The 25010-nt window shown below is 40.2% G+C and overlaps 1 protein-coding gene across 5 annotated transcripts in view; it reads left to right on the forward strand.

Moving 5' to 3' along the window:
* ephb1 (EPH receptor B1) overlaps positions 1-25010 on the forward strand; it is a 171167-nt gene that overhangs the window by 68506 nt on the left and 77651 nt on the right. For all 5 annotated transcript variants that reach the window (XM_024806143.2, XM_024806144.2, XM_024806145.2 and 2 more), the window contains exon 3: positions 8688-9369. In XM_024806143.2, the coding sequence (XP_024661911.1) occupies positions 8688-9369 (682 nt within the window). The remainder of the gene's footprint in view (positions 1-8687; positions 9370-25010) is intronic.

A 25010-nucleotide genomic window follows, 5' to 3' on the forward strand; every position in this document is an offset into this window, starting at 1 on the left:
GCTGCAGGTGTGCGATAAAATTCAGGAGAAAAACTCAGAATAACACATTTATGAACACTTTATTCTTTAATAGCTGTAAAATTGAAGATCAAAGTGAAAACTTAACATACATGAAAGGCGCTTGGTGATTTTTGGAGAGGATGGCGTGCTCCTCAGGTGAGTAAAGGAATGCAAATGTATGTTTTGCACTTGCTGTGATATTTATGGAGCAGTTCCGCTGCTGAAATGTCGAAAAAGCCCAATGTTCAGACTTTGTCCTGTGTGCTGTAAAGGAGGGGCTTTGAGGCTTCCATGAGTTACGATCGTGAGACATACTGAAAGCAGTGATTTAGGCCACAAAAAGGATGTTTTTGTCCTTCTTTTCCTGTCATATTTTTGCTCTTCACATTCTGTTGCAAATGTATTTTTCTGTCACCCCAGTTCCATTACTTTTCAACTTTTCGTTTCTTTCCCTATGCATGCAAATATACATAGTAATAATTCATTATTTAGTGGTTTTATGATTCTCCAGAATAAATTCATAAGATTGCAGAGGTTGTCAGATTTCAGCTAAACACTGCTTGAACCTTTTACACAGGGTGACTCAAGGTAATGTTGCTACTGGTAACCTAAAGTCGTGCTGAGGCAGTGTCAGCTTCATGGTTTGTCTCAAGGCACCTGAGTGGGTGTTACCAGGTGCATTGTGCTAGAAAAGTATTCAAAAAACAGTTTTATGCTTCAGCGCAATAACCTTAACCTTCTTTTTGTGCTTTTACACGTCTAGTTGAATTAATGAAGGTTTCCAGACCACTTGCTGATTTATCTCTGGGCTTATTAAATCTTTCCTAAGTGACTAATTGCGTGAATATCTTAATCAAACAAATGTTTTGAGATTAAGCAATTTAATATTTACTACACACAAAGCTGCACTAATTACTGTTTTGGGGGTTTTGTTGTTTTTATCCATCAGTCAAAGTTGGAGCATTTAAAATTAAAAATATATAAAAAAAAATGTTGATTCCAAAATATAAAAATTTCCAGTGCAATACATATTATTAAAAGCATAAGGACAACAGAGTAAAAATAATTAACTTTTTTAATGGGACAAATAAAAATCTGTCATTACACATCCTAATTTATTTATTTATTTATCTAAAACATTTAATTGATGTCTGTTTTTCCACATCAAGCAGCTTGTTCTGCCTACCAGTCTTTAGGAATTATACTTATTTTAATGATTAAATATTTAAAAACAAAAAAGAGGCTTCTATATGAAGGGTGGTTGTTGCCAAGTAAATGCAGAAAGTTAGTTAATTGCAGGCTTGGCCATTGGATCCCAGACCATTTTAAGGACCAAAGTGCCCTTGAGAAAGACACTTGAACCCCAATTTGCATCCCTGAAAACAATGCAAACCTGTCTGGGAGAGTTCAGTTTACTGTTATAGCTAAAAACATCTGTATCCAAGCAGACAGACTGCTTAAAGCAACTGGCTCATAATTGAAAATGCAAGCGTTAATAATTCCATTTTAAAAGTTGGATGGAGAAATATGAGAGCGAACAGTCTGTGTGAGTTGTTCACTGAATGGTCCAGAGTGCAGTCACGTTCTGTGCCTCTCTATAAGAAAATGAGACAAAAGACATACTAAAAGCATTTGGAGCAGAGAATGAAACCGAATGGTAACTAATATGTCAACAGAGCACAAATATCACACAGTCCAATTCACTAGCACGGACCCAACCTCCAAATATGAATAAAAAATATTTGTTGATAATGTAGCAAGAGACCTCGTTGAGGTCTGGCGGTGGTTCGTCGTCCTGACAGATCCCATTGATACCTTTAGAGGAAGCTAATAAAACAGGGGAATGAATGGTGGCTCAAAGAAGAATTTACAGACTTACGACCGAAAAGGAGTGTTTGAGGCGCGGTCTCACTATCTCCAGTTGTTGAATTGTTTGGTTTACACTCAGCAACTGCAACATGAACTTACTTGCTTCAAACCTCAAGTCCAGTAAATGTATTGATCAGGGTATGGGCGTGGCAAGGGAGCAGATTTTCAACGAGACTCATTTTGCTTTAGCCAGCCAGACAGACCAAGTTCTGCTTGGGCTCAGTCAAACTGTGTGACTGTAATTATAGAGTGGCTGAGATCTGGCAGGACTGGGAGTGTTTCAGACATCACCATTTCCTCCCCATCCATCACATTCAGCCAAGCGGAACTAGGCCTCAGATGCCCCGCAAAATAATCATTCCTATGCAACTGCCCTGACAGCAGCATCCATTCAATAACACAGCTGATCAGAAATGATAATAGCAATCATGCCACTGCATATTTTAGGGGCTGCAGCCTGGCCGTGTGTGTGTGTGAGGTGGCGGATGAGGTAAAGCGTTCGAAATAAGTGATTTTGCAGGAGATTATGAGCATGTGTCTCAAAGTTTGTGTAGGAAGGAGTGAATAAAGGTGCCAAGACAGACCACTGTTAGTTTACATGAAATGTCCATTCTATTGACTTCAAGGAAAAGACCCAAAGGTTGAAATGCAAATATCCTCATTAACGCAGAGGGATTTGAAACCACCTTTGGGAAGAAAAAAATACTATCTGGATTGTGATTACTGTCGGCAGTGAGCTTTGCAAAATGAGAAGAGTGTCTTTCAGAAGGGGCATAAAGAGTTCAATCCCTATCTCAGCTTCTCATGTCCACCTATAATCCACTGTCCTTCTGAGACCTTCGCCTTTACAGACCTGTCAATGTGAATTTCACCCGCACGCATACCATTTCTTTTTTCTTTCCCTCTCTTTTTATCAACAGCCAGGATGTATTCAGGGGTAATTATTAAAGAAAAATCTTTATAGGTACACTTTCCCTCCTTTAGTTCAATGTTGTGTTGTCATGAATAACAAATAGGCTCATTACTGAAATGCCCATCCCGAGCTTGTAGTAATAAAATCAGTCTCATGCTTGCCTCCACCCACACGTTTCAGATGATAGATGAACGGACAACTCGTTGTTAGAAAGTGCTCAAAAACATTTCAGCCTATAGGCGCTTGAGGGTGTAGACTTCAACAAAGCATCCAAGCATAATTTAGTCCTAGGATTATTTGGGTAACACTTAAAAAAAAAAAGAACCTCATCAACTAAATTACTTCAAATGCTAACTTCAACACCAAAGGCATTAACTGAAAAGGGCTAAAACAAACAAACAAAAAAAACTGTTGTAAACTGCATCAACAAGTGGAGTCGGGTTAAAAGTTTAGGGGAACACAGTGGTGTTGAAGTGGCTCCATTTGATTGTAGCTTTCTACATCTCTTGCCTTGGGTCCTGCTGTAAAAGCCCATCGGCAGACTGAGTAATGGCTGTTTTGATGGACATTCAAGAAATAGTTGCCAGACACTCATCTACTATTTGCAGTGGCATTTTGTAGACCTTTCAAGGCTGTGGAGATATAAATGTGGAAATGCTCTGAGCTGCTCATCACCCATCTGTGTGCAGTATGTCTGAGCATGGAGCTGTATTAACTCGTGCTGATAGATTTGAAAAGCAGTTTGTGAGTGTGACTCCACTGAGAATCAGACAGCAGGCTGGAGGTTAAAGATCAGCTGAATATGTGCTTCTCTGCTCACATCTTCTGCTCGTGTGAATTGACTGATGCTGAATGATGATCTAAAAGTAGTCAAGTTCTCCCTTTGTGCGTGTGTGTCAGAGTCGCAACCCGACCTACTCATACCAAATGTCCAATTTTAAAACTGAAGGTAGAGGTACGGTGGAGTCATGATAAAACCTCTGTGGGTTGTACGTATGCAGCAAAGCTCCTGAAGCAAATAGGGGAATGATGCTCAGTAAATCCTAAATCCACACATGAATTATAGACAGTGTCGGGAAAATTAAGGTGGGGTAGAACACAACTGGAAATGTCCCTTTTTTTGTTTAGGGCAAGAGTGCTGTCTGGGCAGAGTGTGCAGGAGACATAACACAGGATGGCCAGTCATTACGAATGGGTGCAATTGGACATCGTACACAGAATTTCTATTACAAACCTGACGATCCCCCTGTCTGTGTTCTTACAACCACCTCTGTTGGTTTATGTAAAGGTCAGGGTTGCACTGTGTGTCTGAAAACAACTTTACATAGACTCACAGAGATTGAGGGAGAGAAGGTGAATACTGCAGAGGGGCTAAACACATGGCTCTCAATTAGAGATCAGATATTCGAATCTAGCTGGTCAATGTGTTTTCTCCGATATTTGCAACATTGGAATGATTACAAAATGAAGTTTACACCTGTTTTAATGCGTCACCCAATCGCAGTTTGCTCACTGTCTGTCACATAAAAAATGTATTTCAATAACTGCTAATTATTTTTCAATATTGGCAGCATCACAAATGCTGAATTGTGCGGAAATAAAGTTCGAGACTTCTGAGACTCTATTCAACATTACAAAATTCCTGTCATGACCGGTGGTCTAGGAACTACATTAAGATTTAGTTTCCATTCTATAAAAAAATAAGTTTCTCATTTCCTTAAGGTATCTTCTTATACTGCCCCCAACCATGCCTCCTCCAAATGACTCATTACTCCAGCCCATTTGGCCCATTATTTTCCACAGATGTTACATCCTTGTTCTGATTGGTTATTCCTCCCATCTCTGCTTGTCCCCAGCCCAATATTGGATGCTGTAGTCCTCCAGAGCAAGACTGTGGCCATCTGAGCTGCTCTGTGTTATTTTAGTCTTTGAGGATAATGGCAAGAGATCAATGTGATGGATGGTTTTTATGAGGGCAGAGTATTGATGGCTTGATGGCAGTGAGCTGAGGCTGTGGGAAGGGGAACATCAGTCTGAATACATTACCCCCACCCTCTCAACCCTCCCCCTTTTTCCTGATTCCTCCCCATTCCTGTTTTTTTCTTTTATTTATCACTCTGTATTTTTTTTCCCCCCTTTTCTCAACCCTCTCTTCTCCAGCTCAGCCAGCTGTAACTGGTCATTAACACAAACATTAAGAGCTCTATGAATCCATAGCTCCTCCATCTCCTTGCTACTGCCCATAAAACAGAGCAGCAATAATGACACGCACAATAGCCACACTTGACAATCAGGGGCAGGGGACAAGTGTCTCCTATATTAATGGTAAAAGCAAAGCTATTAGAGGGGTGCCGGTGGTTACTTTAATTGGCTTACAAATAAGTGTTGAGTTAAAAGGCTCTCGGTATTTGACAGTTTTTCATCAGCAAAAAAAGTTTAAGTTCAGTTAGGTTGGTAATGATAAAATATGAATTAGGTGATGCAAAACTGTGTAAAATAAAACTAACTGGGAGTGAGCTCATTTTATAGAGGCACATAAACACGCTAGTAAGTGAAAATTGGCATGTGCATGCAAATACTCCGGATATAAAAACATCAGTGGACATTAACAGAATTAAACTCCATAAACGACTGCATGCGATGCCATCGCATGCAGAGCTTTTGGTCCATATTGACATTATAGCATCACACAGTTGCTGCAGATTTGTCAGCTGGACACCCATGATGCGACTTTCCTGTTGCACTACATCGCAAAGTTGTTCCATTGGATTGAGATCTGGTGACTCAAAGGCCATTTGAGTACAGCAAACTCATAGTCATGTTGAAAAAAACAAAAACGGACAGAGATGATTTGATGATTTTTTGCGACGTGATGCCTTTTCTCCCCAGAAGCAGGCACCAACATGGGTACACTGTGGTCATAAAGGCATGGGCAGGGCGAGCAAGTGAACTCACTTTGCTGCCAACACCAACACCAGCATGAACTATTGATACAGGGCAAAATGAATCAATGCTTTTATGTTGTTTACACCAAATTCTCAACCTACCGACGCAATGTTGCAGCACAAATCAAGACTCATCAGGCCAGGCAACATTTTTCCACTGACCAGTGTGAACTGGACAAAGGTAACTTCTGTTCTTAGGTGACAGGAGTGGCGCCTAGTGTGGTCTTCTTCTGCTCTCGATGTTCATTTGATTTATTTGTTTTTATGTGCACGCTTAATTCTGATATGCATTTCTGTGACTAGAACAGGTGTTTAGATGTATGGCTCGATTCTATTCGAAAAAGTAACATTTGTATTTATTGGTGGTCTGAGAAAGAGCCTCTGGCAAGAATACACAGATGCCACGAGGCAGATACATTTGGCTTAAATTATTTAAAAAGCACAGAAAGCATAGAAATACTGTAACAGTGGGGGCCGAGACACCATATTAACATGACTTTGTTCCTGAGTGTATGCGTCACATCTCTGAAAATAGTGGGAAAATTATCCTCCTAAGACCAGAACTCTTCCATGACATGCATTTTTAATTTCTCTTTGATATTTGGGCATATTGGGGCCCGATGAATGTAAAAACAAAGAATTACCAGTTGTTGTTTGTTTTTTTTACCTTATTTTTGTTTTTAAGAAAAATGAGAGCCACATATGAGGATATTCGTTTAAAATTTTGATAGAACAGTAGCAGTATAATGTTCTCCTAAGTGGATATCAGGCCCATGTAGAGCAAAATTGATATAACCCAAAATGTGGTGTGATGTGGACATCAGGTCCTAGGATAAGGTTAAAGAGATGCCAAATATTAGTTATATACCAGTTTTAATGCTCAAAATAATCAAATGTTTTGCCTCAAGCTTTGTGCAGCAAAACAACAGCTAGCAAATCAATATGTGGTTGCTAAACCATCAAATTATCAGCAGCACCTTTTCCAAGCACACATAAACACACAGGTATAACAAAGCACTGAAAAGAGCAAAGAGGGAACTGGGTCACAAAGTTTGATTTCGACTAACTAATGCACCTATTATTAGTTTTGGTTGTCTTTAAACAGCCGTGACACCGCATATCTACTGAGGAGGAGAAAGATATAGTTCATTATTATATGAGCCAATGAATTTCTGGACAGACTCTAGATGGGCATTATCGGAGACGCCTCAGGCTCCTCTCTGGCGTGAAAGATGGTGGTCATTTGGCTAGACAAGAGGCGGTGAGGACCCCCTCCTAGACTGGAGCAGACGGGTGCAGAGGAGCCTAGGGCTGGCTGTATTAATGAACAGGCAGCGCTGAAAGGGACAGGTTTCTGTAATGCTGATGAATGGTCATTACAGAGCAGAGACGGGAGAAGAGAGCACAAGGGGAAGAGAGGAGAGGGGGAGAAGAGTAGAGTGAAGTGGGCACACAGGGAGCAGCAGTGAAAAAAGGCTTTAATTTGCACCTCAGATTTCTGTAAACTCGTTTATCATGTCAGCAGTGCCACTGTTCCTCACGTGCCTTCCCACTCCATCCTCTACATGCCCTTACTAGACCCAACCATTTTTTTGTTTGTTGCCAGATGTTTCCACATATTCTTTGTGCCAAATGGTTTTATTACCTGCGCTGGTTTTCAAACAGCAAAATTCGACGGCTCACATTTATCAGCTCTATCTCGCCTTGCATCATTTTATGGACTTTTTTCCATCATTTGACTGGATGTTGCGGCTGTGTGTGAAGAGCCAATATCTTCTCCTCTCTATTAAGCTTGATTGAGCAGCTGGAGTTTTAAAGGTCATAAGAAGGAGGAAGCACAGGGAGATATATGCACATAAGAAACATGAACTGACTTGAGGCCTGACTTTGGAGAAATAAATCTTTGTGCCAAGCAGTTGCTTTAAATGGAAGCAAAAAGCATTGTATTATTATAAAGATTGAAATTGATCCAAGGAAAATAAAAAAATGAAAAAGTGTTTCAGATCATTTTCTCAAAATATTCCACAAAATATTCATTTGAATTCACTGGTGCTTTTATGTAACTCTTTTTTTTTTTTGGTCTGTGAGCTCTGCTGTTGTATGCTAAAGAATAATACATTCCTCTTAAAAATACTGTAACTAATTCAAATATTGCACACTGAATATCAGTGGAATGCCACTAACAATTTTTGCAAGGCCAGCTTTTGCACAGCTGGACGGTTACTCAGATGATTTCAAAGCAAGCTTCTTCTATTTTTTTTTCTGTGATTTCTCTGCCTGATTCTCAGTGAATCCAGCCAAATGTTAATGGCACGTTTTTAGCATGATTTGGTGCACTGAGTTAATTCCCCAAGGGGCTTCTGATGCTCATCCAAGACCCTTTCTGGGTCACACCTGCAAGAAATGGCCTGCAGTGAAATTCAGTTCAGTATGCACTCAAATGGCTTTCCATCCATCCTTGGCTCTCGTGAAGTCCCTGCCTGTCTGTCTAATTGTAATTCAGCAGTGCTTAATCTTGAATTTGTTACACACTATATTTTGTAACGTATCGACTCAATGCCCAGCGAAACTTGGCATCGACAGAAAACGGTATTGCATCCAAAATCATGCCTTGGTTTGCGCTTATGCAGTGGGAGTGCACATCCTACAGCTGTGAGCCTACTTGATAAACAAGACAATAAATTGTTGCTTTGCACTTGAGGAATTAAATTTTTTTTAAAGTAATACATTTGTGTGTCATCAGTGGATTAACAAGCCCCAATAAGCTGATGCATTTTTCTCAGTCCAGGAAGAGGACTCAAGTTAGTGCCTTAGGGAAATTACTGATATGTGTATGAATTCTCCGTGGCTCTGCCAATATTAGCATTCTCTATCAAAAAAGAGTGAGCACTGCAGCCTTATAGCAGATAATTACTTATCAGCCATGTGGACTTCTTTCTCTCTTCTCTGTCTTTCTATAGTGGGAGGAGGTGAGTGGCTATGACGAAAACCTTAACACCATCAGGACGTACCAGGTGTGCAATGTCTTCGAACCAAGTCAAAACAACTGGCTCCTCACAACCTTCATTGATCGCCGCGGAGCACAGCGCATCTATGTGGAGATACGATTCACCGTGCGCGACTGCAGCTCCATCCCAAATGTCCCCGGTTCCTGCAAGGAGACGTTTAATCTCTACTATTATGAAAACGATGCTGTCATTGCCACTAAAGGCACAGTCTTCTGGATGGAGGCCCCCTACCTCAAAGTGGACACCATTGCTGCTGATGAAAGCTTCTCACAGGTGGACTTTGGCGGACGCCTGATGAAAGTTAACACAGAGGTGCGAAGCTTTGGTCCGCTGTCTAAAAATGGCTTCTACCTGGCCTTTCAGGACTATGGGGCCTGTATGTCTCTTCTGTCAGTCAGGGTGTTTTATAAGAAGTGTCCAAGTGTGGTTCAGAACTTTGCAGTCTTTCCAGAGACCATGACAGGGGCTGAAAGCACTTCCCTGGTCATTGCTAGAGGGACCTGCATCGCAAACTCAGAGGAAGTAGATGTCCCTATAAAGCTCTACTGTAACGGAGATGGAGAGTGGATGGTTCCTATCGGTAGCTGCACTTGCAAAGCTGGGTTTGAACCTGACAATGGCAATGTCTGCCGAGGTAAGTGGATTGATCTTTTTCTGTAAAAAAACACCATGGTTGCTATGAGAGTGTATTATCAGTACTTACTGGGCCCTACGTACATTTTTCTTTCTTTTTCATTATTCAATCTTTTAAAGAGATGGACTCCCCAGAATAGAACAGATCAATTCACCTTAGTCTGTTGGCATTAATTTATTCTGTTTTGGTATCACATACAACAGGGCATCATGTTACCTTTGGTCACAGGTCTTCCACTCTAGTGTAATGGCTGAATTGATTGTGTTTCATGTTTTGCAGCTTATGATACACCATACTTTTTCCTTAATCACATCTACCTCCAGGGAACTAAAAAGATACATTAGCATTGAGTTGTAATCTGCTGTGAATGTCAGCCTTTTGTCCATCCTACCTTTCAGATGACAAAAGGTTTGATTCTGCCTCTGCGATGTGCTGATGAATACATTCTGAGGAATAGATAATAGCTCATATCTAAAAGGAAGGTTGAATGGGCTTTTAGTTCAAGCTGTCACTTTCTGTTTTTGCGTGCCCTCTAATGCACCTTGTTTTTCTGACACGCACATATACAAACAGAAGATTTGCTCAAGGTGTCTGACGATAATGCGAGTGGCTTGAGGCTCTCGGTGTGGCAAAGTATTGGTTGGCCTGCCTCTCGGGGTTAGTTGGAAAGTGTGTGGAGCTCAGATAAGATTGATTTACCCACATCTGGTCTGATCAATAAACAGATATAAGTGCCACATATCTACAAAGCACACTGTGTGTGACTGTGTCTACTGTATCCTTCTCACATTGCACCATGTCCTGCGCAAAACCCACCTACACACTAACGCACATCATAACAAACACACAAAGTCCTTGCCAAAGATTGGATGACTTTCGAATGAAAATAACAGGGCAGAAGTTAAAAGGCTGTGCTTAGGTTGATGTAAACTCTTAATTTAGTTTCAAATTTTTACACCATTTCTCAATATTATAATTCTCTTTACAAATAAATTGTAATCTGTGTATTCAATGCTTTAAATGCATAAGATAGACTCTCTTGTTTATCTTGTAAATAATTAAAGTGATCGGCTGATCAGCGACTTTGATTTATCCGATATTCGCTTCTCTTAAGTAAGTACAATTATCAATAAATCAGGGGCTCAGTTTGCTAACAGATCATGCAAATTTAGAATAAAATCCAGTTAGGCCGAAAATCATGGTCAACAGTCTAATTAAAAGCTGATTCCTCTGATGTCCATCATGTACTGGACAAAATCACTTAAATCAAATGCTAAGACTGCCCATTGAGATTGGTACACGCAATATATTTAATGTTAAATTATTTCACTGAAAAAAAATGTCCTAAGTATGTTTTTTTTGTCTTTCTTTTCTTAAACTTATGTGTTTGTGACACACAATACTTATGTATTGGTCTGCAATATAAAAACAAAAACACAACAAAATAATTATAATAAGCAAAATAAAAACAAACTACACATTGTCATCACCTTGAAGCCACGTGGCCTTGATAGAGTACTCGGTTACAATACTACAGTCAGACCGAGCCATTTGTGCTGAATATTCATAAGTCCACTGAACATGCTCCTGGTTGTACATTGACCTAACAACCCTTCTTTGTTACTGGACTGCGGGCTCCTGAACGTCTTGGTCTCAGAGTCTTATCGATAGGCGAGTAGCTCTCGTCACTGTCATAATTCTTGACATGAAGATTGGATCATTTCAAGCCTGTTAACAGACTTCATCTTGATGCTAGTTTTGTTTCATGTTTACATTAATTATTTGTTTATTCGTGTTAAATCCTGACTCACTAATCATGCTGTTGGCATGTGTGGCATGTGCATGAGCATGCCATGCATTTGTGTTCCTATGCAGTGCAGGAATTTTAATTCAAATGAACCAAATAACCTTGCCTGTCCTCTAGCGCTGACAGTCTCATAGTCTTTAATGGATGTAAACTTACACTGATCCTTGTCAGTCTTTTCTCCGTGTAGCGTAACTTTGCCTCTTTCCCCATTATTTACCTCAGGCTTCTGCACACTTGGTGCAGAATAACTGGAATGTTAGTATGAGGGTTATTGTGGCTTGTGTTAGTGGAAGTCACCACAAACACGCATGTTCATGTACAGACAATGGTCTCACTGTAGAAATTGCTCTACAAAGACCACTAATTCCTACAATCCTCCAGACTTCCTTCTCTAGTACATTTCCAGCTAAGATAATCATCTCATCTCTCTCTGATGGAAATGCACTACTTAGCAGTGCAGGGACTTCGAAATTCTGGTCAATACTGATGTTTGAAATTTCATCCAGTGTTGAAGCCTGTTTTTGTTCTATTTGTGTTGTTTTTGTTTTCCCGCTTTGTTTCATAGTGCACTGCCTAAGCTCAATGTCTAAATGTATGCCTAGTATTGTTATGGAAGCTAGTGAATTCAGCCTATACTAAGAGGAAATTACTGGGGTCTGTAGCTTAACAAGAGTTGACAGTAGTATGAATCTGTGAGGCCTCGATCCCACAGGTCTCCAGACCAGTAGGTAACCCCTACAAAGAAAACCTCTTTGCCATTTTTTGGACACTCGTAAGTTTGCTGTGCTTGCCCGTATTTTGTGTGGAAGATACAATTTCTCTGTGAACACTCATTGCGGGAGGAGGTTTCATTACCGTTTCATTACCGTGTGGCAAGTGTTTGCAGATATATCAGCATATTCCATACAAAATACAGGCGCATGCAGTAATCTGCTAGTAAAGAGGTTTTAGGTGCAGCAAACTACTCACAAATCTTTGTGTAATATACATTTTTCCGTCTGAACCAGTGGTTACCAGATGATTGCCAATCGATCTCTAGGACTGTGAGACTGTGGCCTAAAATGTTGTGTTGGTTGACCATAGTCGTCAGCACAAACACTGACTTGACAAAAAAAAAAAAAAGGCCGGAGTAGAAATAGATGATCTAACCATTTCTAGCTCAAATAACTAGCTCACTCTCTGGAGTCTTGTGTGGAGTCAGTTCCCCTCTCATCTCCACTGAGAGTCCCCTCCAATAACAGCAATCTCAACCTTTTTATTTTTTGTGCAGTTTCTTTTCATGGACTTGCAATCCATTATTTAAACAGGGAAATCTAACCTTAAAGTGCTTGTGGAAGCTCAGTTCTATGGGCAACCAATCAATTGTGGGGTTGGTGCAATAACACAGCCTCAGCATTGGGTCAGAAGTAATTGCCCATTAGCGATGAAGGAACAGGAACAGGAACAAAAAGAATATAAGAGCATGTAGTTTCATGCTGGAATAATTCCCCTCATTGATACCAACAAAACAAAAAGGTATTGCTTAGAAAAAGGAACACAGTAGTACTGTGTACAGTCTGGTAAAGTGTGGAAAATTTTCAATTAGTGCCTTTATTATGTAGCTCTTGAGACACAAATTAATGTAATTTGCCTAATTCACCAGAACCTAAGAAGGTAAAAATTAGTTTCTGCTTATAGTGACATGAAAACGAAAGTGCATTTATTCTAGCTATGCATCTGTATATTACATATTATACCCACCATACCAAAACTTCTGTTAGGTGGATCATCGTTTTGAATAGTTGTCCTTTTACATGGAAAGCCAGTTTTTTGAATTGATAAATGATGGTTTTATTTCTAATTTTTTTGGAAGTTCTTTGTCGTGACAGCAGAAATAACGCTTGTTTCTTTTGCAGGTTTAATATGTGCGTTTCAGTGTTGTTTCAGGGCATGTGCGAGCTTCCCAGCACCTGATTGCACTTTCATTAATCTATATGTTTTAATTGTTGTCAGGTAGCGTGTTGTGTATGTGTTCGGTTGAGCAGAGAGACCATGTAGAGTTGTTGTGCTCTGTAACGATGATGCCAGCATGCCATCCTCATTACCAGCTCCCCAGCCACTACGCAAGCCATTTGGGTATCCCCCACTTTTCCTCTCCCTCTTTCTCTGTTCCTCGCTCTCTTCCCCTTAGCTTTGTAAGCAATCCGCTAAATATTTTATCACCTCCCTGTTAAATCGAGCGAGACACTCCAAATAAGACCCCGCTACCTCTACCAATACAAAGCTTGTCTCGGCTGTGTGTCCTGCTTAACTCAAGTATCCTAAACAGGCTTGTAGGATGGTTTCACTGACCCTTCTTAGAACTGGTGTCAAGGCCCACCTGAGGAGTAATTGATGGAATCACCTCGATCGTGCTGGCTTTGCGTCATGTGTTTTGTTTTGAGTCTGTCTAAGCATTGATCATTTTAATGTTCCGTATGTTTTTTTTTATTTGAAGTAATTAAAACACCACAGAAACCTAATTATTCTGTTGTTTAAGCTCTTAAAAGTGGACGATGTGGCATAGTTGCAAATTATCCTCTATGAAAACCAATTCAAAACTTTCGAGTGCTTATTCTTAATTTTGGTGTTAAAACTTTATTTCCTGTGGGGAGCCAAATTTTCGTTGGGCTGACAAATGTCCTCTTCAGGTCTATAAGGCTAGCTATATTTTGTTTAATTTTGTAATTGGTTATTCTCAAAGTTTCGTCTGTTTTTACTCTTTACAGGCCATATGCAACACACATAGCTGTTGAGACTCTCCCCACCTGTGTGGATGTGGAGATTTGTGTGGGCTCAGGGAATCGCAAAAGGTCTGGAATTGAAGCATTGCTATTGCAGCTACTGATTGCTTTCAAATGGATGTGAACGGGCTATGAATGAAATGGGGGAAATGAGAATTTGACTGGTTAATTTCATTATCTGTGGTACTATATGAATTCCCAGAATTTTGCTCCATACTATCCATCCATCCCTCCATCCATCCTATATTCCAGTGCAGTGACCATAAGTATGTATTTATTTACTTTAGTATTTATGTCATTCCTCACCCGAGCAGTCCTATAGGCTGGCACGCCAATATGAGTTCTCTCATATTTTCTCTCACTGTTAGGCTCCAGCAGGCTTTTGACATGCTGCCACATTAATATTACAAATATTCAAATAACTTTATTTAACATTCAGCAGGCTGACAGTGGCAGCAGGAGATTCACAGCCCATTGAGCAAGAGCGCTTCCCTGGGCTAAGTGCCGATTCATCATGGCTGCCTTACTCCTGTCTAATGGCTGCCATCATGGGGCATGAGCACACACACTAAGAAAAACATATTACTTCTACCACGTGTGCATTTTTAAAAATGTTAAATGTAGTGAGGTGGGCACATTTATCACATTATTAACCTTAGCCTAAAAGCTTATAAATCCCCATATATCCCAATAGGGTTCATTGTCACGGACATCAATTAGCAGGCTTATTTCTCTCTAGAGAATAAAGAGCTCTTGCTCAGAGTCTAGCAGTAGAAACACATTCATAAACTGAATCCATCCGACCAGTATTTTAATCTTAAAGTTCGGTTTCGCAGGCTATGCACTAGGTTTTTTACGTTTTTCTGCTCCAGTAAGTTTTTTTTATTACTTCTTTGTATGGCTTATCTGAGTGTAAAAGATCTGACAGACAAACCCGCAAAGACCTGGTAACCTATTAGAGCCCATTCCATCCCATTTGGCCGTGTCTGCTCCTGTTCCACAGAGTTTACTTCATTTGCAGAGAACCATCCATGTGTACTGAACAACACACACACACACACACACACACACACACACACACACACACACACACACACACACACACACACACACACACACACACACACACACACACAGCATTTACTAAGTCACCTTGAAGCCCAATTAAGTAAGCATCTGACTCTTCCTGTTCCTATTAGTCTTATTGCAGAGAGGGCCGGGGTGGTGTGAGGAAAATGGAGTGGGAGGAAGAGACAGAGAAAAGCTTTAAGAAAGAGAAGAGAGTGAAAGACATCTTGTTTCCATGGCTCTCAATAAGCTGAATGGCAAAGAGCACTGGTGAAAGAGCATGACCCAGACAAAGGCCTTTTGAATCTAAGGGCCAAACAGAGTGTTTATAATGACCCGAAGCACAGATGCGCAGCTCTCACTGCAACAACAGACCCGGTCTCTAATGATGCGAGGGGAATCCAAAGATTTTGTTCACACATAATTGAAATAGCCACCACAACCAGAGCTGTTCTTGTGGAGGGACACAAACTCCTCCCCCTCCTCCTTATTATTAGTTTTTGCTCCCCTTTCAGCTGTTTTCCTCTCTGTATCTGTCTCTAGTCTGGCTTTCTAACCTTCAGTCACTTTTGGGTTATGGATTTGGCCACTGGGCTTATACTGGGGTTGCTGCTGCCATCTCTCACTTGGTCGTTCTCCCAGATGTGGAACGGGGAACTTATTAGGCGGGCCTGCCTTTGACCCAGGACCCCTTCTAATCTACTTCGCCAAATTCTCATTCAGTTCTCATCGTCTACTTCACAGTCAGCCCTCATACGTACATGTCTCCTCTCCTGCGCTCCACTCAGTGATTGACACCGGGAGCCGAGGCCAACCAGTGGCACAAGGACACAGGAAGACAAAGAACCCCCAGCATTTATCTGATGGCTGGGGCCCTGCCTAATTTGCCTATGTCACCCCCATGACAAAACACAAAAAGCTTTTGCTTTGAAGGGCTTTACTTCACCCTCTCACCCAAACCATGAACCCCATCAATCAAATCTACCACAATTTCCTTTTTTTAATGAATGCACATTTAGGAATTCAATGAAAAACAAAAAGATCGCATTTCTATAAGTTTGTATTTCAGTGTCTGTGTTGTCTTCACAAAATACCCAAATGTTAAATGCCAAGAGACACTTCAGCTTGCACGGCATGTGGGAAACTGTATTCCCCCTCATTTTTGTTTTCTTCTTCCACGCCTCATCCCTCTGGAATATGCTCCAGCACACAGTAATGAGGCGACACGTTGAGCCTCTTCGCAGAGTACTACCTGCTTTGGAAAGCAGAAACACCAACCCCTCCCCCTTCCATCGTACCTTATTCTCCTTCTAACCTAATCAGTGTCCATCAATATTCACTGTCCTGCTAATAAAACTGTTTGTTTGTCTGTGTGGTGTGATGGCAGAAGGACACATTTCAATTCCAGGAAATTGTCTCATCGCTTGCTGGAGGCTATCAGCTGCTCATTGATAGATGTGGATTAGTCAAATTTATGTTGTGGAACTTGTGGACTGACAATCTAATTAGAATTGAATTGCAATTATGGCGGGGCCGATATAGCTCTGTTCGTCCCACCTTCAATGACAACTCGACCACAAAACAACGAGTAATGTCAGGCTGGAAAACATTTTCCGTTTTTCAAGTATGTGAAGTGTACTTAAAAAATTAGCATGTTCTCTAGGGCTGCACAGGGGTGCAGTAGTTAGCTCTGTCGCCTCACAGCAAGAAGGTCTTGGAGTGAAATCCACTGGCTGGTGCTTGTCTTTGTGGCATTTGCATATTGTCCCTGTGCCTGGGTGGGTTCTCTCCAGGTGCTCCGGCTTCCTACAGCAGACCAAAGACATGTGTGCTAGGTTAATTACACATGTTCGGTTCTAAATTGGCTGTAGGTGTGAATGGTTGTTTGCCTCCCTGTGTTGGCTGTGGATGGGCTGGCAAGATGTCTGGGATACCCCACGTAGGCAGCTGGGGTAGACTTTGTGTCATGGCTCGCAAACTATTCAGTCTCTTTTGTGTGATGCCTGTACACACATTGAGAACCCACACATGTACACGATTACTAACACTACCACCTCAAGCTGACCTCTGCGTGTCTAATTTCCTAACCTAATCATATTCGCCTTACTTCCTGCACACTTGAAGCAAACAACATTGCATATATACACTGTAAACGCTCCTATGTTTAATCTTTAATTAAACATATGCAAAGAATTATGTCTGTGTAATTTATGTTATGACACCCTGCATTATCCTAAAGTAATTCAGCTCCCCAGGTCGTAACTGAGCAGGCTGTATCAAACACAACCTCACAATGTGCAATTATACATCAATTAGACAACTCCTATAATCTGTATTGCTCTATATCATTGTGTGGATGTAATTACATGTTTTCCTTGACAGTTAAGTCAGCCTGTATTTTACAGGTTTAAGGCTTGTGGTTCTGCTACAAGAAAGGTATATTTTCAGACTGACAAATACAAAGAACACACAAAGCTCAGGCTATTTAATAACTTCTAAGACAGCCTTTTTTTATAACAACAACCAATTACACAACTATTATACTTTAGCTGTGAGTGAGTCTGTGTCAACAGGTCTGGTGCTACATACAAGTGATACAGTATATCAGAATTGATCTCTCCTCATACAGTTAACCTTTGCACATTGTTGTGCAGTTTGTGTAGTTTTAGTGGTGTACCTCTCACTTTTAGTTGTAACTTTTGACTAATATACAGTATCAGGAAATATGTTTTAATAAAGTAGCTGTATTATTAGGAAGATCAATCAATGTACTCAGGGATAGCTTTACCACTTACCCTCTATCCCCATTTTATGATGTCTATGTGCAGTACTTACAAAATAGAAAGAGCCTGAAAGAACTGAGATGTTATCTCAGTGCTGGGCCAGCATTACTATAGTGCTAGTCCGGGCTGCACAGTGGTATTCTCAAAGAGAATGATATCTGATTAGTCCAGCTATAGCTGACAAACAAATGGATTTGCTGTGTCTAGAATGTTCTCTAGGGGTGCTACATGGGCTGAGATACAAAGACACTGCTTTTGTGATGGGGCCAGCGCAAGGCATAATAAGACCCTTTGGGGAATGAACCAAACACGGAGTGAAAGGGACACAAAAGCACACATGCTCGTACACTCAGTCAATTTCACAATGACTCTTCCTCTATCTCTCTTCCCTCTTTTTCCCTCTACACCTCTTTCTCTCTTGCGTTCCTATAAACTGACCTTTATATTATGGGCTACCGTAGTTGGACTGTCATTATGTGTTTTGGCTTTGTAGGCCTGTTGAGTTTCTTAACTCTCACATAAATTATTGTGTTGGCCAGGTTTCGTGTCGGCCTCCCACAAACAGGACACACAACAAGTATTATTTGTGGATGTACATTCATTTATTTGTGCACGCACATACTATATAAGTATGGCTGTGAGGGCTTTACACCCACTGATTCTTATTCACTCCCTTCCTTGTTTTCTCTCTGTATCTCATCTTTTCTGCCTCTTTAATTCCCCATTTACCACTGTCCTGCTTCTCACTGCTAAGAGAGCAGTCATAGAAGGAGGGTGACAATAGAGGTATTAACCAAATGCATTCTGAGCTGGCCTGACTTGTGCAGTCAGTGTGAGGCTTTTACACCCCTAATGCCATGTGAATAGGGCTGCTGCTCCCCAAGAAATTCCTTTATGAGGACTCAGACCGAGGGGCCTTTTTCCTAGCTTTCGTGACCTGGGTCCACAGAGGCTGTGCAGTCCCTTCTTTTTTCTCAACACGCAGTTCTTCATTTTCATAAGCACTTAATCTGGATTGGAAGCCTCTCCATTGTGGAAATGGTTTGAGAAGGGGACATCAGCCAGACAAAAGTACTTGTCTTTGGCGAAGGGTGAAGGCTCTTCTTGGCCCTTTTCCGCCCATTCCATTCTCTCATATAGAAAGTCAAAGCCCCCTGTGGAATATAGATGTGGCAAAGAGGTATGTGAATGCAGACTTCGGGGGGAAAAAGACCTACCCTGCAAAAAGAAAAAGAAAAAAAGATATATCCACTTTTCGCACTATATTTATCATTTGATCCAAGCCAGAAGAGATCCTGTGATGCTGGCTGATAGTAAAGTTTGAGTTTGATTCCTCTAGGTTACAGTGCATAAGACTTTGGAGCTGGAATGTGTAACAAACTCAGACTGAAGCTTTGAAGTGTAATACTGTTGCCCTGGGCTTCTTAGCTCCAGGGTGGAATGAGATTACACCCTTGATCTGTGTTAGCGCCCTCTGATCTGAAGGATTGCAACACAAAGGTGTGTGCATGTGTGTGCGTGTTTAAATTTGCAGACATATGTGCATTTTCTATGTGCTTGACTATGTCTCATTATATGTGTGTTATAGAAAATATATTAATTTGTACGTAAATGAAATTATTTGCCTACGTTTGTGTATATGTACGTGTTTGAAACACCAGTAGATGGTGTGGATACATGGTCAAACCTATCCTCCCCCAACAAATGACTTGTTAACTAATTGCTAATGTTGCTGACCTGATCTTACTGCTTTGTAGGTGAATCTCTCAGGATGCTAAGCCTATTCTTTCTCCCCCCTTTCTCTATGACTCTGTCTCTCTCCCTCTGTTTCTCTCTCCTTGCTCACTGCCCCGGAACACCTTAATCCAGTGTGAAAGCAATTGGCTCTCTCAGATCTAATCAATAGAGGGCCAGGGCAGCGAGCCAGGGGGAACATCTCTGGCCCCTGCTCAGCTACAATCAATTTAGAACCATCGATTCAGTGATTGAAATACAAAGAGGAGACGCGTTGGACCGTACAGGTGCTTTAGTGTTTGGGTGTGCCAACATGTTATATATCTCCTTGGTGAGCATTTCTCTGTATATGTGTGTGTGTGTGTGTGTGTGTGTGTGTATGTATGTGAATATGTGTGCGTATGGATTGTATGATTTGTTTTTGAGCCATCTGTAGTAAAGTGGGAATGGCATTTAATCTAGCACCTCTGAGACAGGACTCAGGGGGAAAAAAAATCATTCCTAATCCAATATGTCCTGTTCAGGAAAGGTGTGCTTTATGTGTGTCTTTGTGTGCGTTCATGTGCGTGTGTGCATTGCATGCATTTCCTGTTCTTCTATGTTTCATTTTTTTATTGATTGATTTATTTCTTTCTATGTGACCTTAACCAAACAAGTGGTACTTTCCAAAAGAAAGAAAAAAGGCAAGAAAAACTATAATACATAAAAATAAACTAGAGAAATATGAGCTCAACTATATTTTTTAAAATACAAACCCATCTTTTGTGTGTACTCAAGGTTTTTTGCCAAGTAACTTGATGGCCCAGTCCCTATTTTTGATGTTCATATCTGAGTATATCCATTCAGTATTTGGATGTTCCTTGGAATATTTGTATGCAACAGGTACTGTATGCATGCTTTGTCTCTGCAACAATGCGTGTCTTAACTGTTATCATGCGATAACATTCCTGAAGTTTTCAGATACGTGTATGACACTCATTGCGTGCGTATGTGTCTACCCATGTGTATATCAGTGCATATTCTATTTATTTGGTCCTGTTTATTCAGCATTGCACTGTCATGCTTGTACCCCTTTGTGTGTCTATGCATTTGTGCAGTTTGTTGTTATTATTTTACAGAGCTGTAGGGCAAATTGTATGTTATGATACTGTATATTGACTTGAGTTTAATGTAAGCTCCAGTTGTTATGAAACTGAGCACGCAAGATCAGTTACAGTTTAGCAATGGTAGCCTTGCATTACAAAATTACGCTTTCAATACTTGCTTTACAATTGCTGATTTTACAGAAATTGTGCCACAATATTATGTCTGCTTGTGTCATTATTTTTTTAAAGACAGTACTGCTGTGTTTTTTACAGTATGTTAACCTAATTAGGCAGTAGCATGAATACAAGAAGATGTGACTGTGGCAGAACAGAAATTGATAAGCTTTGGAAATGTACCTAATCCAACCTTACCTACTTTAAATGACCAAGTTTAAAATCTCTTTTGTTTAAGCAGGCACAAAAGTGCACTGGATGTTGTTCGACCTTTGCTTCATGTTAACTTTTTTCTGTCATTTATATGGATAATCTAGTTTCCCAATTGGTTATGTTGTGTTACTCCTTGATTTTCACTTGGACAGTGTGTTGGTATGTATCTCACCACAATGTCAAGAAGTCAAATGAAGACTGGCAATTTCCAATTTGAAGTGCACACGGTCTGTGTGTATGTTTTTTTCCTGACTTAATGATGTCTGTTGCCGATATTGTTCATTACCTCAGAACAGCCCAGCAAATCCCCTTTCTTGATAAAGCTGATAGATTTCTTGAAAGTTAAATTTGCTTTCATCTTGATGTGTTTAGCCCCTAACTACTTTACTGACAAATAAAGGTGGATGAGAGGAGAATGTTAGCCAAGCTAATGTCCATTATGAACAACACCCGACACTGGCCCTGAGCAGCTCATGCAGTAGTTGGCTGTTACAGCAACTGTGCAGGATGGACTGCAATCATCACCCAGTAGCAGTCAGACTCTTATAATCCACACATAGGATAAATACCTGGTAAAAAAATTAATAAATACATGTGTATATTTTCTAATTTCCACTAAACGTTTATTTCTGCATATTTTTAGCATTTTTTTCTACCTTTTGAAAAAAATGTATTGTTTTCTAATATTTCTATAATTCACATCATCTTTCTGCCCTTATGCTGCTTCAAAAAGTGAAAAAGTGAATATCTTTCTAAAAGACTTAATAATAGAACGTCCCTCTGTCCTCCTCCGCTTATCCATTTCAGAGTTTATGGGGGCTGGAGCTTATCCCAGCTACCATATGGATTAATATACAGAATACGCAGGTTGATATTTAAAACCTCAATACCAAATATTACAGCCAATATTTGATAAAAACACATAAATGAAATGTAAATATAAATGAAAAATGTATTTGTGTTTCAGTATCTGTTCTGAAGGCTATTTGAAGTCCAATATCTTAGCGCTCCATGAGCACCAGCCTATGATGCAATTTTTATTCTTTATCTCCATCAAGCGAACAATGCACAGTTGCATCCGTCCAGGCACCATATGGATGTACTCACTTTAAGCACAAAAGCACATTCTACCCAGCTAACACATGTGTGCCCCGTTTATAGCTCTGGGCTTATTGACCAAGTCTGTCTGATAAAGGTCAGAACTGTCCGCATTTTGACGGGTGGTGTGGGGGTGTCAGTTACCTATAACACCCAACATTTCTGTGTGTTAGTGTGTGTTTGTTTCTGCAGAAGGCGATACTGATAAGGTTGTGAAGAGGTCAGGCAGATGTAAATATGGCATGAATATAGATGAGCTCTGGGTCCGGTTACCTTTTGAGAGTTTCACAGCTGCAGGTGCACTCTGTGCCAGGAAATGGGGTCGGCTTCTTGTCATGCAAAATGATATTTGCTAAACATAACCATTTGTTTTTTTTTTTGTTTTTTTTAACATTCTGTGAAAAAAGAAAAATTTTATGCATGTCATTCGTCTGTTGAGTCACAGTCACGCATGGACCTGATTGTTGCTGGACTGTGTCGTGCAGAACATGTAGCTTAGTTAATTTAAAAAGTATTTGTCATGCAACCTTTTTTTTATTATTTCCTGGTGCCTCTTTGTCAGTTTTAGCAGTAATAGCTTAGCTGTCACTTAGCATTCAATGAGAAGTGGCTGCTTCACACAGCGCACATATTGTGGGACTCTGCCGCCACCAGCTTGAGTGACAAGATGTACTCCTGAGTGCTTTCTCACTTTATTTAGCTCACACCTCCCCTTTCCGCTTTCTCTCCCTTTCTCACACCCTTATATGCTGCGCTTGGGTCGGTTTTGCTTACCTACGCTTCACACATAATTTGTGCTTTTTTTCTTATGGTGCAAAACATTTTGTCATTTCTTCCTATTACGCATAAAAGCAGCGAGGGCAGTGCGCAGCGGATGGAGGGATAGCTGGAGGAACATCTTACTAGTGAATGTAGAATTAATATAGCTATTTTTATAATAGTTGATGTCATCACAATCCAAGGCTTCAGAGCTCCTGTGTAGTTCACACCACCTCTCCCTTCTCATTTTCGCCACTCTCACCTGTCCATCTCTTGTCTTGTTAGTTATGTCTGGAGCCTAAGGGCTGGCTCTAAATTTTCTATTAGATTTTAAAAAGCCAGACTCCTTTTCTTTCTCGTTATCCAACTGACTCGTAGCCTGCTACCGTCTGATAGCATATTTGCCGTGTATGAAAATGTCAGCGTCACCATGAGCTGGTGCAGATGCTCGGTGCTGGTCAGACACATGTCACTGCTCTTTTATGTGGCGATGCTGTTGTGAACAGGAGAGCCTCTTCCTGAGATCATCAAAGGGACGAGCATAGCTGTGTTCAGCTGAGTGTGTCTGCCATGGCTGCTTGTCTTTGCCAGAAAATTTTGGTGTAAACATTGTGTTATGTACGCTCAATTAGGAATCAAATTAGAGAATGGTAAACAGTGAAGGGACCTTTGTTTTTCAGTTGTTTTATCACTCTACTCCACTTGTATGTTCATAATTGCTAATCCCTCTTGCCAGGCCTCTACACTCATTAGCGTGCCCCCTCAACCCCACCCTAAGATTACAGGCTGGGTATTTGAGAATAGATGAGTGTTTAAAGCTGACTTTTAGCCTTGCTACAACAGTTTTTTTAACATTTGAACCAATCGGGAGCTAATGTGTGTTTAAGATCAACAGTCTCCACTAGATAGTGACACTAGATAGATAGCAGGACTTTGATAGTGGTAATGTAAGAAAGAATGTTTTCTGCTTGCTTGTATAATTTTAAGGCAAATATAAAAATGTGCAAAATAAATAAAACCCAGTGAAACCCAATACGTGTCTTGCAGTATCAGTGCAACAGTTTTTGGGTGATGCATGGCTTAATCAATAATTATTCACACCTTACAAGATGTGTTTGTACTTTATCCCTAGAAATTTAATTCAAGTCTTAATAAACTCTTTATAAACTCTGGTGTCACACTCCATTTTATTTTGGAGTAACAAGCTGAGCCGTGACACTCACCATAGTGACAAATCATACATTTGTCTTTTGCAAATGTGAATCATAAATCCGGAGTGGGTTTTTACTTGTTGTATTTGTTTAACAAAACAAATCAGTGTTGTTTTGTAAAATTAGTATTTGTTAAAAAAGACAACTTTCTGTCAGCAAGCTATAAACATTTAGCTTTGAGAAACCTATTGAGGCTTCATCCACAATCATCGATTACACACATTTTCTTTCATTGAATAAAGTTAAAGGTTTCCTGTGTTACCAAATGAGGCTAACTGATTAAAAATCCAACTGTTGCTGAACATATGTCACCGTATCTTTCTGGGGGGGGTTTGTAATTGAATTTGTATTTTGGAAATACGTATTTGTTCGTGTAAATGAAATCCAATTTTTAATGATCAGACTGTCTCCGCATCTTATTATTCTACAGCAGCGTTTGTTTGTAGTGTTTAGTCTGTAATATAAGGTTTAAAGGCTGTAAATGGAATATGTCGAGCAAAGAAACAGCAATTTAGGAAAAGGAGCAAGAGTAGGCATCTTTGGCTAACTATTATAGATTAATTGTTCTAGATCTGCTTAAAAGAGACAAGTGCTGAGAGGAAGCTAAAGGTTTCACTACTTTGAGTTTGATACTGTTTTTCTTGGAAACACAAGGTAATTAATCACAAGGTAATCATAACGGCTTCTGATGATTATTCTGATAAACTGACTGATGAGTTAAAGCACTTGATCCACATTTACCCATTCATGCCAGTTTTTTTTAAGTATATGTATTTATTTATTTATTTTAAGACACACTGGTATATCTATCATATACACTCAGACCTTGATGATGCATCTGGAGAAGTTTTGGGCATTCAGTATTTTTTTAAATGGATACTAAAATAAAATAACATAAATAAACACCCAGTTTTTGAGTTAATGGCTCCCTTCTCTGATTTCCAGCT

Source organism: Maylandia zebra, linkage group LG18 (assembly GCF_041146795.1).
Source record: "Maylandia zebra isolate NMK-2024a linkage group LG18, Mzebra_GT3a, whole genome shotgun sequence".
Lineage (NCBI taxonomy): Eukaryota > Metazoa > Chordata > Actinopteri > Cichliformes > Cichlidae > Maylandia > Maylandia zebra.